The 12,757-nt window shown below is 47.2% G+C and overlaps 1 protein-coding gene across 8 annotated transcripts in view; it reads left to right on the forward strand.

Moving 5' to 3' along the window:
* The window catches only part of zgc:154075 (uncharacterized protein LOC556929 homolog), a 332,990-nt gene that overhangs the window by 111,209 nt on the left and 209,024 nt on the right, over nucleotides 1–12,757 (forward strand). For all 8 annotated transcript variants that reach the window (XR_005457420.1, XM_038773628.1, XM_038773630.1 and 5 more), the window contains one exon: nucleotides 6,709–6,793. Coding sequence is in view for 7 of the 8 variants with exons in the window: in XM_038773628.1 (XP_038629556.1) it covers nucleotides 6,709–6,793 (85 nt within the window). In the remaining variant the exon portion in view is untranslated. The remainder of the gene's footprint in view (nucleotides 1–6,708; nucleotides 6,794–12,757) is intronic.

Genomic DNA, 12,757 nt, shown 5'->3' on the forward strand with positions numbered 1-12,757 from the left:
CTTTATTTCTTGATAGCTGTAAGTCGTCCATGTTTCACAGGCACACAACATTGTGCCGAGAATACAGGCCTTATAGTATCTTGGCCCTGAGAATCAGCTTGATGTTATTCCTGGCATGCTTTGTGAGCCGGCCAAAGATGGTTGCTGCGTTCTTTGTGTGTATCAGATTCTATATCAAGAGATCGATTGTCTATCACCATAGGCCTACGGTAGCATAACTTGCTAACTACTTCCAGCAGAGTGTTATTTAGTGTGATCAAGAGGGAAGATGTGACACCCTGTTCTATAATGGTGGTTGTTTTGAAATTTACAGTCAGGGAGAACAAGTTGCAAGGCATGTATAGACAATCCATGCGTTTTTGTAGCTGGGTTTCCATGTGAGTAACTAGCACGGCATTATCAGTCGAGAGGAGTTCTCTGATCAAAACATGCTGTACTTTTGTCTTTGCTTTCAGTCTGGGCAGATAGTAGAGCATTCAACCTGACCTATTATACAGGTAAGCTCCTTCGATATCAGCAGGGAAGGCAAAGATCAGGAGTATGGAGAAGAAAATACAAGTAGGGGCAAGAGCATGACCTGCTTCAGTCTATTCTTCACCCTAAAACTGTCAGAAGTGGTGTCATCAAACTGCACATATCAGCGCATGATGTCATGAAAGGATAGGATGAGACCAAGTAGCTTTGGCAGAGTCAATGTCCCACAAAGTCTTGTGGAGTCCCACCTTGCTGACAGCACTGAATGCTTTAGTAAGTTTCATGAAAGTAAAGTAAAGAAATATATTCTGTTACCTCCACTTCTCTTGTAACTGGCGTCTGGAGAAGATCATGTCCACTGTATATCTGCCAGCGCAGAAACTGTGCTTCTGGATACACTCGGTCTACATGTCATTTAAGTATTTTAAGCATGACCTAAGCAACATTAGCCATAACAGTTAGTGGTTTATAATACAGAAGTGAAAAAGCAAGTTTAGAAAATATTGAGAACAACCATGTTTAGACCTAAGGCAACTACATAACAGCATAATATATCTGTCTATAATTTCATCTAGATGACAATCAAAATCAGATCCTGGAAGTAATACGATTAGTCCGGTTTAGTTTTGGTGTCCGCTATACATATGTTACGGAGCCCCTGGCGATGATGGGGGAGAGCACCGAACAGGGAACTGGTTGGCCCCTGTTGCCAGAGGCCATGAGCCAAAGGAGAAAGTAGCAAGGACAAGTCTAGGACTTGAGTTTCAGTATGGTGAGAGCCAAGGCCATGAATAGGGAAGTTTGAAGCCTCTGGTGATGGCTAGGGAGGCAGGAAGAGGAGACCAGGGCAGCAGCAAGGAGCTGGAGCAGCGTTTCAAGACTGGTGAGTCATTGCCCTGAGGAACCAGAGCGTCAGCCATGAATATTGACTATAAGAAATTTGTTCCTTTGAAGTTAAGTGTTCCCTTGAGAATTTATATAGCCAGGATGCTTTTGGAATAAAAAAACTTTATTTTATAACTTCTGTGCTGTCCATGTGATTAAATCACTCATTACATCTTGGTGTGTAGGGCAGCACGGTGGTGCAGTGGTTAGCACTGCTGCCTCACGGCACCGAGGTCCCAGGTTCGATACCGGCTCTGGGTCACTGTCCGTGTGGAGTTTGCACATTCTCCCCGTGTTTGCGTGGGTTTCGCCCCCACAACCCCAAGATGTGCAGGATTGGCCACACTAAATTGCCCCTTAATTGGATAAAAATTAATTGGGTACTCTAAATTTATATATTTTTTAAATTTACATCTTGGTGTCAGAAGTAGTATTCCATAACACAAGCTAACATAAGATTCAGGCCTTTATCTGTATTATAGTTGCAGTCCCTGCCAGCCTGGCCCCGGCAGGATCCCAGATTTAGTTTTAAGTCCGGTCTCCATCACAGAATGCCTTCCTTGATCATTGTTGCAGTCCCAACAGTGACCACTGCTCCCAAGGGACACTGCTTGGATAGGAGAGCTGAAGGCTATTTGCTTGGCAGCTCTTGGAAACAGGGCTTCCAACTCATGGAGATAGAAAGTATGCCTCAAGCCAGTTAATGGCACAGTAACCGTGCGGCTGGCTCGTCCCTCACATTTATGCTCGGGTTGGGGGACCAATTTCAACCTCCAGTTTTCTCATGTTTGTGCATCATTCTCCCTGTGTTTGCATGGGTTTTGCCCCCACAACCCAAAGATGTGCAGGGTAGGTGGATTGGCCAAGCTAAATTGCCCCTTAATTGGATAAAATCAATTGGGTGCTCTAAATTTATTTTTTAAAATGTTTGTGTGTGTTGAATATTTGACTAATTTGTTTTATGTTCCTTGATAAAGTAATTTCAGTTTGCTTTTGCCTTCCTATGTGTTTATTTATTGCTCTCTTAGTCTCTTTGCATTCTGTAACATACAAACAAACTTTGCAGAGACTGGAAATCTGCAGTGAAAACATCAAATATAAGAAATACTGAGAAACAGAGCAGTTTTCAGGTCGCTAACCTTTCATCAGAACAGGCTCTTTGTATTCTCTCTTGTCCTGCAATACCCTACTATCTATGTACTTACATTATTCCCTTTCCTTGACCTTAATTTTTCTTTATTTTATTCAATGGTATCTCATGAATGATGATTACCCAAACCCCTGTACAAGGCACAAATCAGCTGTGGGACAGAATGCTCCCCACTTTTCCCTTGATGAGTGCGGTTCCAACAACTCTCAAGAAGCTCAACACCATCCAGGACAAAGCAACACTCTTGATTGGCATCCCATTCCTGACCTTAAACATCCATCACAATTGCACAGTAGCAGCAGCGGGCACCATCTAAGAGATGCACTTCATTAACTTACCAAGGCTCCTTCAGTAGCACCTTCCAAATCTGTGACCTCTACCACCTCGATGGACAAGGGCAGCAAATACATGGGGACCACCACTGCCTTCAAGTTCCCCTGCAAGCCACACATTACCATGACTTAGAACTGTATCACAGTTCCTTCACTGTCACTGGGTTAAAATCCTGGAACTCTGTTTCTAATAGCACTGTGGATGCTCCCAAGCCACATGGACTGCAGTGTTTCAAGAAAGCAGCTCATCATCAACTTCTCGTACATAAAGTGGAGGAATAAATGCATCAACAATGCACAAATATAATCATCACCTTCTCATGGGCAATTAGGGACGGGCAATCAATACTACCTTAGCCTGTACTGCCTGAACCCGGACAAAAAAATAAATGAAAAAAACAAGGTTTTTTTAGCATGAAAGAAAGACCTGGGCTCTAAATATTATTTTACATATTTTCAATTGATGTTCTATGGCCAGTTTATTTTTCAAAGTTCTATACTCAGTCCTCACAAATCAATATTCCTCTAATCTGTCAACCTGTTCTTTGTCATGCATATATCTTTCTCAATTATTTATCCTAAACCATGTTATTCTATGATCACTATTTCCTAGATATTCCACTTCTTTTACTACTTATCTGCTCTGTTTCATCCCCATTACTAGATCTAATAGCCAGTTCTCCCTTATTGGGATTCCATCTGCCTTAGAAAGGAGTCCTGCAAATAAAGTTTGCCTTAAGAGGGTCTATGCTAGGGTTCTCTCGGAGGTGGCAGCCGTTCGTCGACTTTCTCGGGGAAAATTAAAATGTCAACAGCAGCAGCAATCCGTGGGTGGTGGGGGGGGGGGGGGGGTGTGAGTGCTTCATTGGGATGGTGTGGGAAGACTGGGTCGCGTGGAGTAATGTCTATTTAATTGTTATTGTATATTTTCTTTTTGCACTAAGTTAATGTTCACTTTAGTTTGTTTTGTTATTATGGTTACTACTGTTTTATTATGAAAAATTCTGCAAAACCTTAATAAAAATACTTTTTAAAAAAGAAGAAAGGCGTCCTGTGCACCTGTCGGAGAGCTTTGACAAAGAGTCATCGGACTCAAAACGTTAGCTCTTTTCTCTCCCTTCAGATGCTGCCAGACTGCTGAGATTTTCCAGCATTTTCTCTTCCAGTCCTTTACACCTGGTCTTTTTATTGACTGCTTCTGGACAATGACATTCAGGGTAGTTGAAATCTCCCATGACTATTATTCTTTGTTTTTTCCTTATTTCCCTAATTTGTTTGCATGATCTTTCTTCACCTGCTTTCCACTATTTGATGATTTGTCGATTCCCTATATTAGTGTGTGTTACGAAAACAAAGGTAGTTTAAAGGAATTTATGTTTGTATTGGTTAACATTAGAAATAAGATATAGTTTTGAGTGGGTTTAATTTAATGTTTCTATGTCTGGAAGGGTAACGCCTATAGTTAGATTCATGCTGGACAAACGTGTCCATTGGTTTCAATTCGAAGTGTGTTTCTCTTGTGCTTAGAGAGGGTTACAGCATGTAGTATAAATAGGCTGGCAGAAGTAGCCGTGGTTGATTAGCAACTGGAAGCCTTTTAAGGTAGAAAGGTTTTTTTGAGTTTAGTTTTGGCTGTTGCAGTTGGAGATGGGGCACTGGAGAGTGAACATCTCTCAGCTCTGCCAAAAGAAAGACTGGACAGTGCAAAGGAACGGCATAGAGGGCCTGTACTCATTGGTGTTTAGAAGAATGAGAGGTGACCTTATTGAGACAATATAGGATTCTCAGAGGGTTTGACAGAGTAGATGCCGAGAGGACAATTGCAATCACTAAATTTAAAGTGGGAAAGCAAACTTCAGAGGTAAATCAAAAGTGTGCTGCCATTTTAATAGAGTCTGGGAATTGAGGGTTAAAACATTGTAAACACTTTGTACAGCAGTCAAGAAAAATAAATCCGAACGGGGTAGGGTAAAGCCTGGATACTGGATTCACTGATTAAAAAGTGGAGTGGAAGCTTTGTTTAAAAGAGTCATTTGAGGGCAGCACGGTGGCGTAGTGAGTTAGCACTGCTGCCTCACTGCGCTGAGGTCCTAGGTTTGATCCCGGCTCTGGGTCACTGTCCATGTGGAGTGTGCATATTCTCCGTGTTTGAGTGGGTTTCGCCCCCACAACCCAAAAATATGCAAGCTAGGTGGAAGGGCAGCACGGTAGACTGGTGGTTAGCATAAATGCTTCACAGCTCCAGGGTCCCAGGTTCGGTTCCCGGCTGGGTCACTGTCTGTGCGGAGTCTGCACGTCCTCCCCGTGTGTGCGTGGGTTTCCTCCGGGTGCTCCGGTTTCCTCCCACAGTCCAAAGATGTGCTGGCTAGGTGGATTGGCCATGCTAAATTGCCCGTAGTGTCCTAAAAAGTAAGGTTAAGTGGGTTGTTGGGATACGGGTATAGGGTGGATACGTGGGTTTGAGTAGGGTGATCATTGCTCGGCGCAACATCGAGGGCCGAAGGGCCTGTTCTGTGCTGTACTGTTCTATGTTCTATGTTCTATGTTCTGAACTGCCCCTTAATTGGAAAAAATGAGTTGGGTACTCTAAAAAAATTTTAAAAGAGTAATTTGGAAAACCAAGACTGAGTTTCAGTATGCAAACTGCTAATGGAAAGAATCATTGTGAAAAAAGACTGAACCAATTGTATGGATATTTGCTGGTCTTCTCTGTGTAATTATGTGGAATGATGATGGTTCTGTACTGTGCCGGAGTTGGGGGATTTGTTGCATCTGGTGGTTGCATGTAATATATCCTTTTCAAACTCGTGACCTCACAAATTTTTTCTGTAATTGTTGTCTCTGTTATTTTGTGGTTAAAGAACCGTTGACTGGTTCCTGCAAAGGTACGGACAGGTCTTGTAACCAAGAAGGTGACATCATAATGTGTTTTCGATGCCTCTGTATGACTGGAGCTGGGGGACATATGTTCTGGTGTACGTCCGAATCCTGGGCTCTCTTGGGTGGTGCAAGCATTGGAAGGTTTGCAGCATTTTACCATGTTTTCATGGCCTTTTCCTCCTCTCCCCCTTTCTCTAGTATATCGTTGGTACATACAGAGGTCCCAGGTTTAGTGATTATACTGAACTAGCTGTATTGTTCTCCTGTCCTTTTCTGTATTTATGGATGCGGAGACATTTTTGCTGTGCTGTACCAATCCTATGGTTTGTTGTGTTATTTGTTAAAATGGAAAAGCTTGAATGAAAGTTTTTGTTAATGAATTTAGAGTACCCAATTATTTTTTTCCCAATTAAGGGGCAATTTAGCATGGCCAATCCACCTACCCTGCCACCCCAAAGTATTTTTTTAAAATCTACTTAGTGGTCCTGTGACTCTGTTCCTCCACGTCTTATTAAAAAAAAGTAAATGTTTGAGTCAGGGTTCCATTCATGAATTTTCCCATCCAATTGTAACATCAACTGGGATCGTAACAATTGATCTTTTTTTACCACGTGGATTCTATTTTGTCTTCCTGATGGCTGTTTTAGTTTTAAAAAAAAATTTTGAGTACCCAATTCATTTTTCCAATTAAGCGGAAATTTAGCATGTTCAATCCACCTACCTTGCACATCTTTGGGTATTGAGGGCAAAATCCACGCAAACACGGGGAGAATGTGCAAACTCCACACGGACAGTGACCCAGAGCCAGGATCGAACCTGGGACCTCGGTGCCGTGAGACTGTAGTGCTAACGACTGAGCCACTGTGCTGCCCATTTACTTCTTTTTAATTATAATTATGTTATCTCTCACATCTGTGGCTCCAACTATGTCTATAACATTTCTGTTCTTATCTGAGCTAATACTAGTTATATATTACTGTGTTTCAGGTTGTGGGAGTAGCAGATTGTCGTCTAATTGCCAGACAGAATTTGCAGATGAAGTACTCGGTGCAAGATTGCAATGTCTTCAATGGTGAGTAGGTTTGGTTGGCTGTTTGCATTACTATATGGCTGTTAATGTTTAATCAAAGTGGCTAATTGTATTAAACTAAGTTGATACAGCAAAACTAAGTTAATTTGAATTTAGAAATATACCAGTGCTGTACTTATTCTGCCATATAACAATAAATATACTGCTCACATGTGCAAATGCTGTCATAGTTCATTTAAGGTAAGCCTACTTGTGACAATAATAAAGATTATTGTTATTATTGGAGCAGAAAATAACTGTTCAGAATCTAAATCGAGAGCAAGAATTAGGTGCAGAACAGCTGATGTATCGGCCTTCCAGCTGCAGTATCACCAGCCACTCTAAGGCTTGTATAGTGTTATGGGCCAGGGTTTAGAGAACCCCAAAGTGTAGCATGGAGTTCACCTGACCCACAACTTTTAATAGATTGGGACTTCCGGTGGTGGCTATGAGGGAGCGGTCGCACATTTGGTGGCTCCCGTTTGGTCGGACTTTTGGACCTTTTCCCCTGACTTTTTTGCGCTTTTGAGCGCGGAACTGGAAAGCAATAGTACTCAGGCACAGGATCCATACAGAATTGTATGGACCCAAGAAGCCGAAGGGACCGTAACAGCAGAAGAAGTGGTCGAGTAACGGCACAGTGGAGGCTGTGAGAGGGACCAGCATGGCAGGTGTTCAGAGCAAGGAGCCGACAGCCCAGCCCACAATGGAGCAGCTGCTGCAGACTATGCAGGAGGGCTTTTTGGCTCTGAAGCGTGACAACTTGGAGCTGCTTCAGAAGTCGATTGCTCAGATGGGAAAAGGCTGGATGATCAGGCTGAGAAGCTCTAGCAGTTGGAGAACTCAGTGGACGAGCAGGCTGACTTTCAAATGGTGGCGGATGTGGAGATTCGGAGGTTGAGGGACCAGCATAAAGTGCTTCTGGAAAGGCTGGGCGACCTGGACAACAGATCTCGCCGGCTGAACGTGAGAATCGTGGGCCTCCCGGAGGGGGCAGAGGGGCTGGACGCTGCTGCAAATGTGGAGGGTATGTTTCATAAGTTGCTGGGGAACGAGGTGTTCCCGCGCCCGCCAGTGGTGGACAGGGCACACACAGTGCAGGTGAGGCAGCCGCGACAAGGGGGTCCCCCATGAGCAATGGTAGTACACTTTCACAGGTACCTGGACAAGGAATGGGTGCTGCAATGGGCAAAGAGCACACAAAGCTGTATTTGGGACAATACCACCCTGCTTGTGTACAAAGATTTGAGCGCGGAGGTGGCCAGGAGGAGGGGAGGCTACAGGCAGGTGAAGGAGATACTGTATAAAAACAAGGTGAAATTCGGGCTGCTTTTTTCGACGCGACTGTGGGTTACGTATAAGGGTCAGCACCACTATTTTGAGGAACCCGAAGAGACGATTGACTTTGTTAAAAAGCAAGGGCTGGCCCTGAGCTGAGGACGTTTGGACTCATGTTAGAGCTTTTAAGTATATGTGGTGTCTCTCGTTTCGGGATGTATCTTTTTTTTTTGTTCGTTGTTTTTGCGTGCTTTTTGCATGGTTTACCTGAATGTTTCCTGTTTGGGCTCTTTGCTTAGTTGGAGTTTGGCTGGGAGGAATTAATAAAGAAAACAGTTAAAAGGGTTGTGTTAAAATGGTTGCTTTAGGGGAACTTTGCGCAATCTTTTTCTGTGTCTGTATGGGAAGGACTGAAGAGTGCCTGTTATTTCTTATCTCTTTTTTTCTTGTTTAACTTGAATTGTGCTATTGTGGGGGTTGTTTATGACTTGTATAAAGTGTTTGCTTAAGTAGGTCTGATCTGGGGAAGTGCTGTGGAGGGGTCGGGGGTAATGGTGACTGGGAACAATGGGTGGGAGACGGGCTGGTGCCGAGGCTGGGAGCCCCAGGCTAGCTGAGTGCAGCGAGTCAACGGGAGCTGAGGTGGGGGGGGGGGGGGGGGGGGTGTCCATATAGTTAGATTAGAGCAGAGGTTAGGTGATAGGATGGTGTTGCTGGGGGGGGGGGGGGGGGGGGGGAGGGGGAGGGGAGTTGTTCTGCTGACGGGGATGGAAACTGGGCATGGTAACAGTGAGGTGGTCATGGGTGGAGCCGGCCAGGAGGCGGGCCAGAGGAAGTGCGACACATGGCTGGGGGGCTGGCCAAGGAAAGGGGATGGCTGATCGGCAAAGGGGGGGGGGGGGGGGGCGAAGTGCCCCCCAACCAGGCTGATCACCTGGAATGTTAGAAGGGTTAAACGGGCCAGTGAAGAGGGCGCGTGTGTTTGTGCATCTACGGGTTCTGAAGGCGGACATAGTCTTGTTGCAGGAGACGCACTTGAAAGTGGCAGACCAGTTTAGGTTAAGGAAGGGCTGGGACAGTCAGGTCTTTCATTCGGGGCTTGATTCTAAGACGAGGGGGTTAGCGATCCTGATTAATAAAAGGGTACAATTTGAGGCGGAGGGCACAGTCGTGGATGGGGGTAGCAGGTTTGTTATGGTGAGGGGTCAGCTCGAAGGGGTGAGAGTAGTCCTGGTCAGTGTGTATGACCCTAATTGGGACAATGTGGATTTTATTAGGAGGATGCTGGGGAAGATCCCCGACTTGGACTCGCGGAAGTTGATCATGGGCAGGGACTTTAATACAGTCCTGGACCCGAGCCTGGACCAGTCATGCTCAAGAACAGGCAGGTTGCCAGCGATGGCAAAGTAACTGAGAGGGTTCATGGAGCAAATGGGGGGAGCAGGTTCGTGGAGATTTAGCCGGCCGACGGCGAGGGAGTTTTCATACTACTCCCACATCCACAAGGTGTATTCCCGAATTGACTACTTTATTGTGAGTACGGACCTGTTGGTTGGAATGGTGGGGGCAGAATATTCAGCAATTGCCATATCGGACCATGCCCCACACTGGGTAGACCTGCAGTTTTGTAAGGACAGCTTTCAGCGCCCACCATGGAGGCTGGAAGTTGGACTACTCGCGGACGAAGAGGTGTGTGAGAGGCTGAGGAAATGCATGCAGAATTACCTGCAGGTGAACGATACTGGAGAAGTCTCGGCAGCGGTGCTCTGGGAGGCACTGAAGGCAGTGGTGAGAGGGAAGCTGATTTCAATCCGGGCGTACAGGGACAGGACAGATAGGGCAGAGACGGACCGACTGATTAAGGAAATTCTATGGACGGACAGGAGTTATGCGGAATCCCCGAGGCCAGAGTTACTCAGGAAACGACAGAGGCTGCAGGCCGAATTTGGGATGCTAACTACAGGCAAGGCTGTAGAGCAGCTTAGAAAGGTAAAAGGCGCGATTTATCAGCATGGGGAGAAGGCCAGTAGAATGCTTGCGCAGCAAATGAGGAAGAGGGAAGCGGCTAGGGAAATAGGGAGGGTAGTGGTTGGGGAAGGTAATCTAGTGGGTGATCCAGCAGGGCTGAACAGGGTCTTTAGGGACTTTTATAGGAAGCTGTATACTTCGGAACCACCCAGGGGACCGGGGGGATGAGGCGATTCCTGGACGGACTGAACCTTCCCAAGAGTGGGGATGGAGTTGGTGGACGGACTGGGGGCCCTGGTCAGGATCGAAGAGGTATTGGGAGGCCTGAAGGTCATGCAGTCGGGTAAAGCCCCGGGGCCGGACGGGTATCCGGTGGAGTTTTACAAAAAATTTGCCGGGATAGTGGGGCTGGTGCTGGTCAGGGTCTTTAACACGGCAAGAGACAGAGGGAGTTTACCCTCGATGATGTTGCAGGCCACCATCTCGCTTATTCTGAAATGGGATAAGGACCCGGAGGCCTGTGGGTCAGACAGGCTGATCCCTTTGATCAACATAGACGCCAAGTTACTGGCCAAGATTTTGGCGACCAGAATTGAGGACTGTGTACCGGATGTAATTGTGGAGGACCAAACCGGGTTTGTAAAGGGGAGGCAGCTGGTGGCCAACATAAGAAGGCTGCTCAACATGATTATGATGCCCCCGAGAGTAGGGAGGTGGAGATAGTGGTAGCCATGGATGCTGAAAAGGCTTTTGACCGGGTCGAGTGGGATTATCTGTGGGAGGTACTAGGACGGTTCGGGTTCATCAACTGGGTTAGGCTATTGTATTAGGCCCCGGAGGCGAGTGTAAGGACGAACTGAATGACATCGGACTACTTTAGACTGTACCGTGGGATAAGACAGGACTGCCCTCTCTCCCCACTGTTGTTTGCACTGGCCATAGAGCCGCTGGCAATTGCTCTGAGAGTAGGCTGAAGAGGTTGCTGTTCAGGCTAGTGGGGGAGAGTTTCCGATATTCGGGGATTCAGGTGGCACAGGACTGGGGCAGGTTGCATAAGCTCAACCTGTCCCAACCTGGTGGAACGAGTGAGGGAGGAGGTCCGGAGGTGGGATGCACTCCCGCTGTCATTGGCGGGGAGGGTGCAGACTGTTAAGATGACGATTCTCCCGCGGTTCTTGTTTGTTTTTCAGTGTCTCCCCATCTTTATCCTGCGGTCCTTCTTTAAGAGGCTGAATAAATTATTCTGGGATTTGTATGGGCAGGGAAGTCTCGGCGGGTGAAGAGGGTGATGCTTGAAAGGAGCAGAGAAGAAGGGAGGCTGGCGTTGCTGAACTTCAGCAACTAATACTGGGCGGCCAACATAGTGATGATAAGGAAATGGATGGTGGGTGGGGGGTCGGTTTGGGAGCGGATGGAGGCTGCTTCGTGCAGGGGCACTAGCTTGGCAGTCCTGGTCGCGGCGCCTCTGCCGCTTTCGCCGGCACGGTACCAGCCCGATAATGGTGGCGGCTCTTCGGATCTGGGGCCAGTGGAGGAGGCATGTAAGGGAGGTAAGAGCATCGGTGTGGACCCCAATCTGCGGCAACCACCGATTTGCCCCGGGGAACATGGACGGGGGGGGGGGGGGTGGATCGACTGTGGAGGAGGACGGGGATTGTGAGGATGGGGGATCTGTTCCTGGAAGGGAGCTTTCCGAGCATGAGGGCGCTGGAGGAGAAGTTTGGGTTGGCGAGAGGGAACGACTTTAGATACTTGCAGGTGAGGGATTTTGTACGCAGACTGGTGCCGTCCTTCCCACGTCTCCCGCCGAAGGGGAGGCAGGACAGGGTAGTTTCTAGGGGAGAGGTGGGAGAGGGTAGAGTTTCAGACGTCTACAAGGAGCTAATGGGAGCTGAGGATACGCAGACTGAGGACCTGAAGCTTAAGTGGGAGGAGGAGCTCGGGGGGGGGGGGGGGGGGGGAGCTGGAGGACGATATTTGGGCAGAAGCCCTGAGCAGAGTAAACACGCAACATGCGCCAGGCTCACCCTGATCCACTTTAAGGTCGTGCACCGGGCCCACATGACGGTGGCCCGGATGAGAAGATTCTTTGGGCTGGAGGACAAGTGTGCTAGATGCGCCGGAGGGCCGGCTAACCATGTACACATGTTCTGGTCGTGCCCTAAACTCAGGAGGTATTGGCAGGGATTCGCAGATGTCATGTCCCGGGTATTGAAAACTGGGGTGGTAATGAGCCCGGAGGTGGCAATCTTTGGGGTTTCGGAGGACCCGGGAGTCCAGGAAGAGAGAGAGGCCGACGTTCTGGCCTTTGCTTCCCTGGTAGCCTGGCGACGAATACTGTCAGCATGGAGGGACTCAAAGCCCCCAAGGGCTGAGGTATGGCTATCGGACATGGCGAGCTTTCTTGGCCTAGAGAAAGTCAAGTTCGCCTTGAGGGTTCGCTACTAGGGTTCGCCTGACGGCGGCAGCCATTTATTGACTTCTTCGCAGAGGAGTAAGCGTCAGTGGGGGCGGGGGGGGAAGTTAGGGTCAAGTAGAGCAGAGTAGGGGGATATTGAGGCAGGTCCATGCATGAACAGAGCCATGGTTTGCACTATGTTTAATTTGTTATTTGTGTCGTGACTTCTTTTTGTTTTTGTACAGTTCAATGTCACTTTTTCTGTATGCCTAAAATACCTCAATAAAATTGTTTGTTGAAAAAAAAACTTTTAATAGATTGTG

Source organism: Scyliorhinus canicula, chromosome 16, assembly GCF_902713615.1.
Source record: "Scyliorhinus canicula chromosome 16, sScyCan1.1, whole genome shotgun sequence".
Taxonomy (NCBI): domain Eukaryota; kingdom Metazoa; phylum Chordata; class Chondrichthyes; order Carcharhiniformes; family Scyliorhinidae; genus Scyliorhinus; species Scyliorhinus canicula.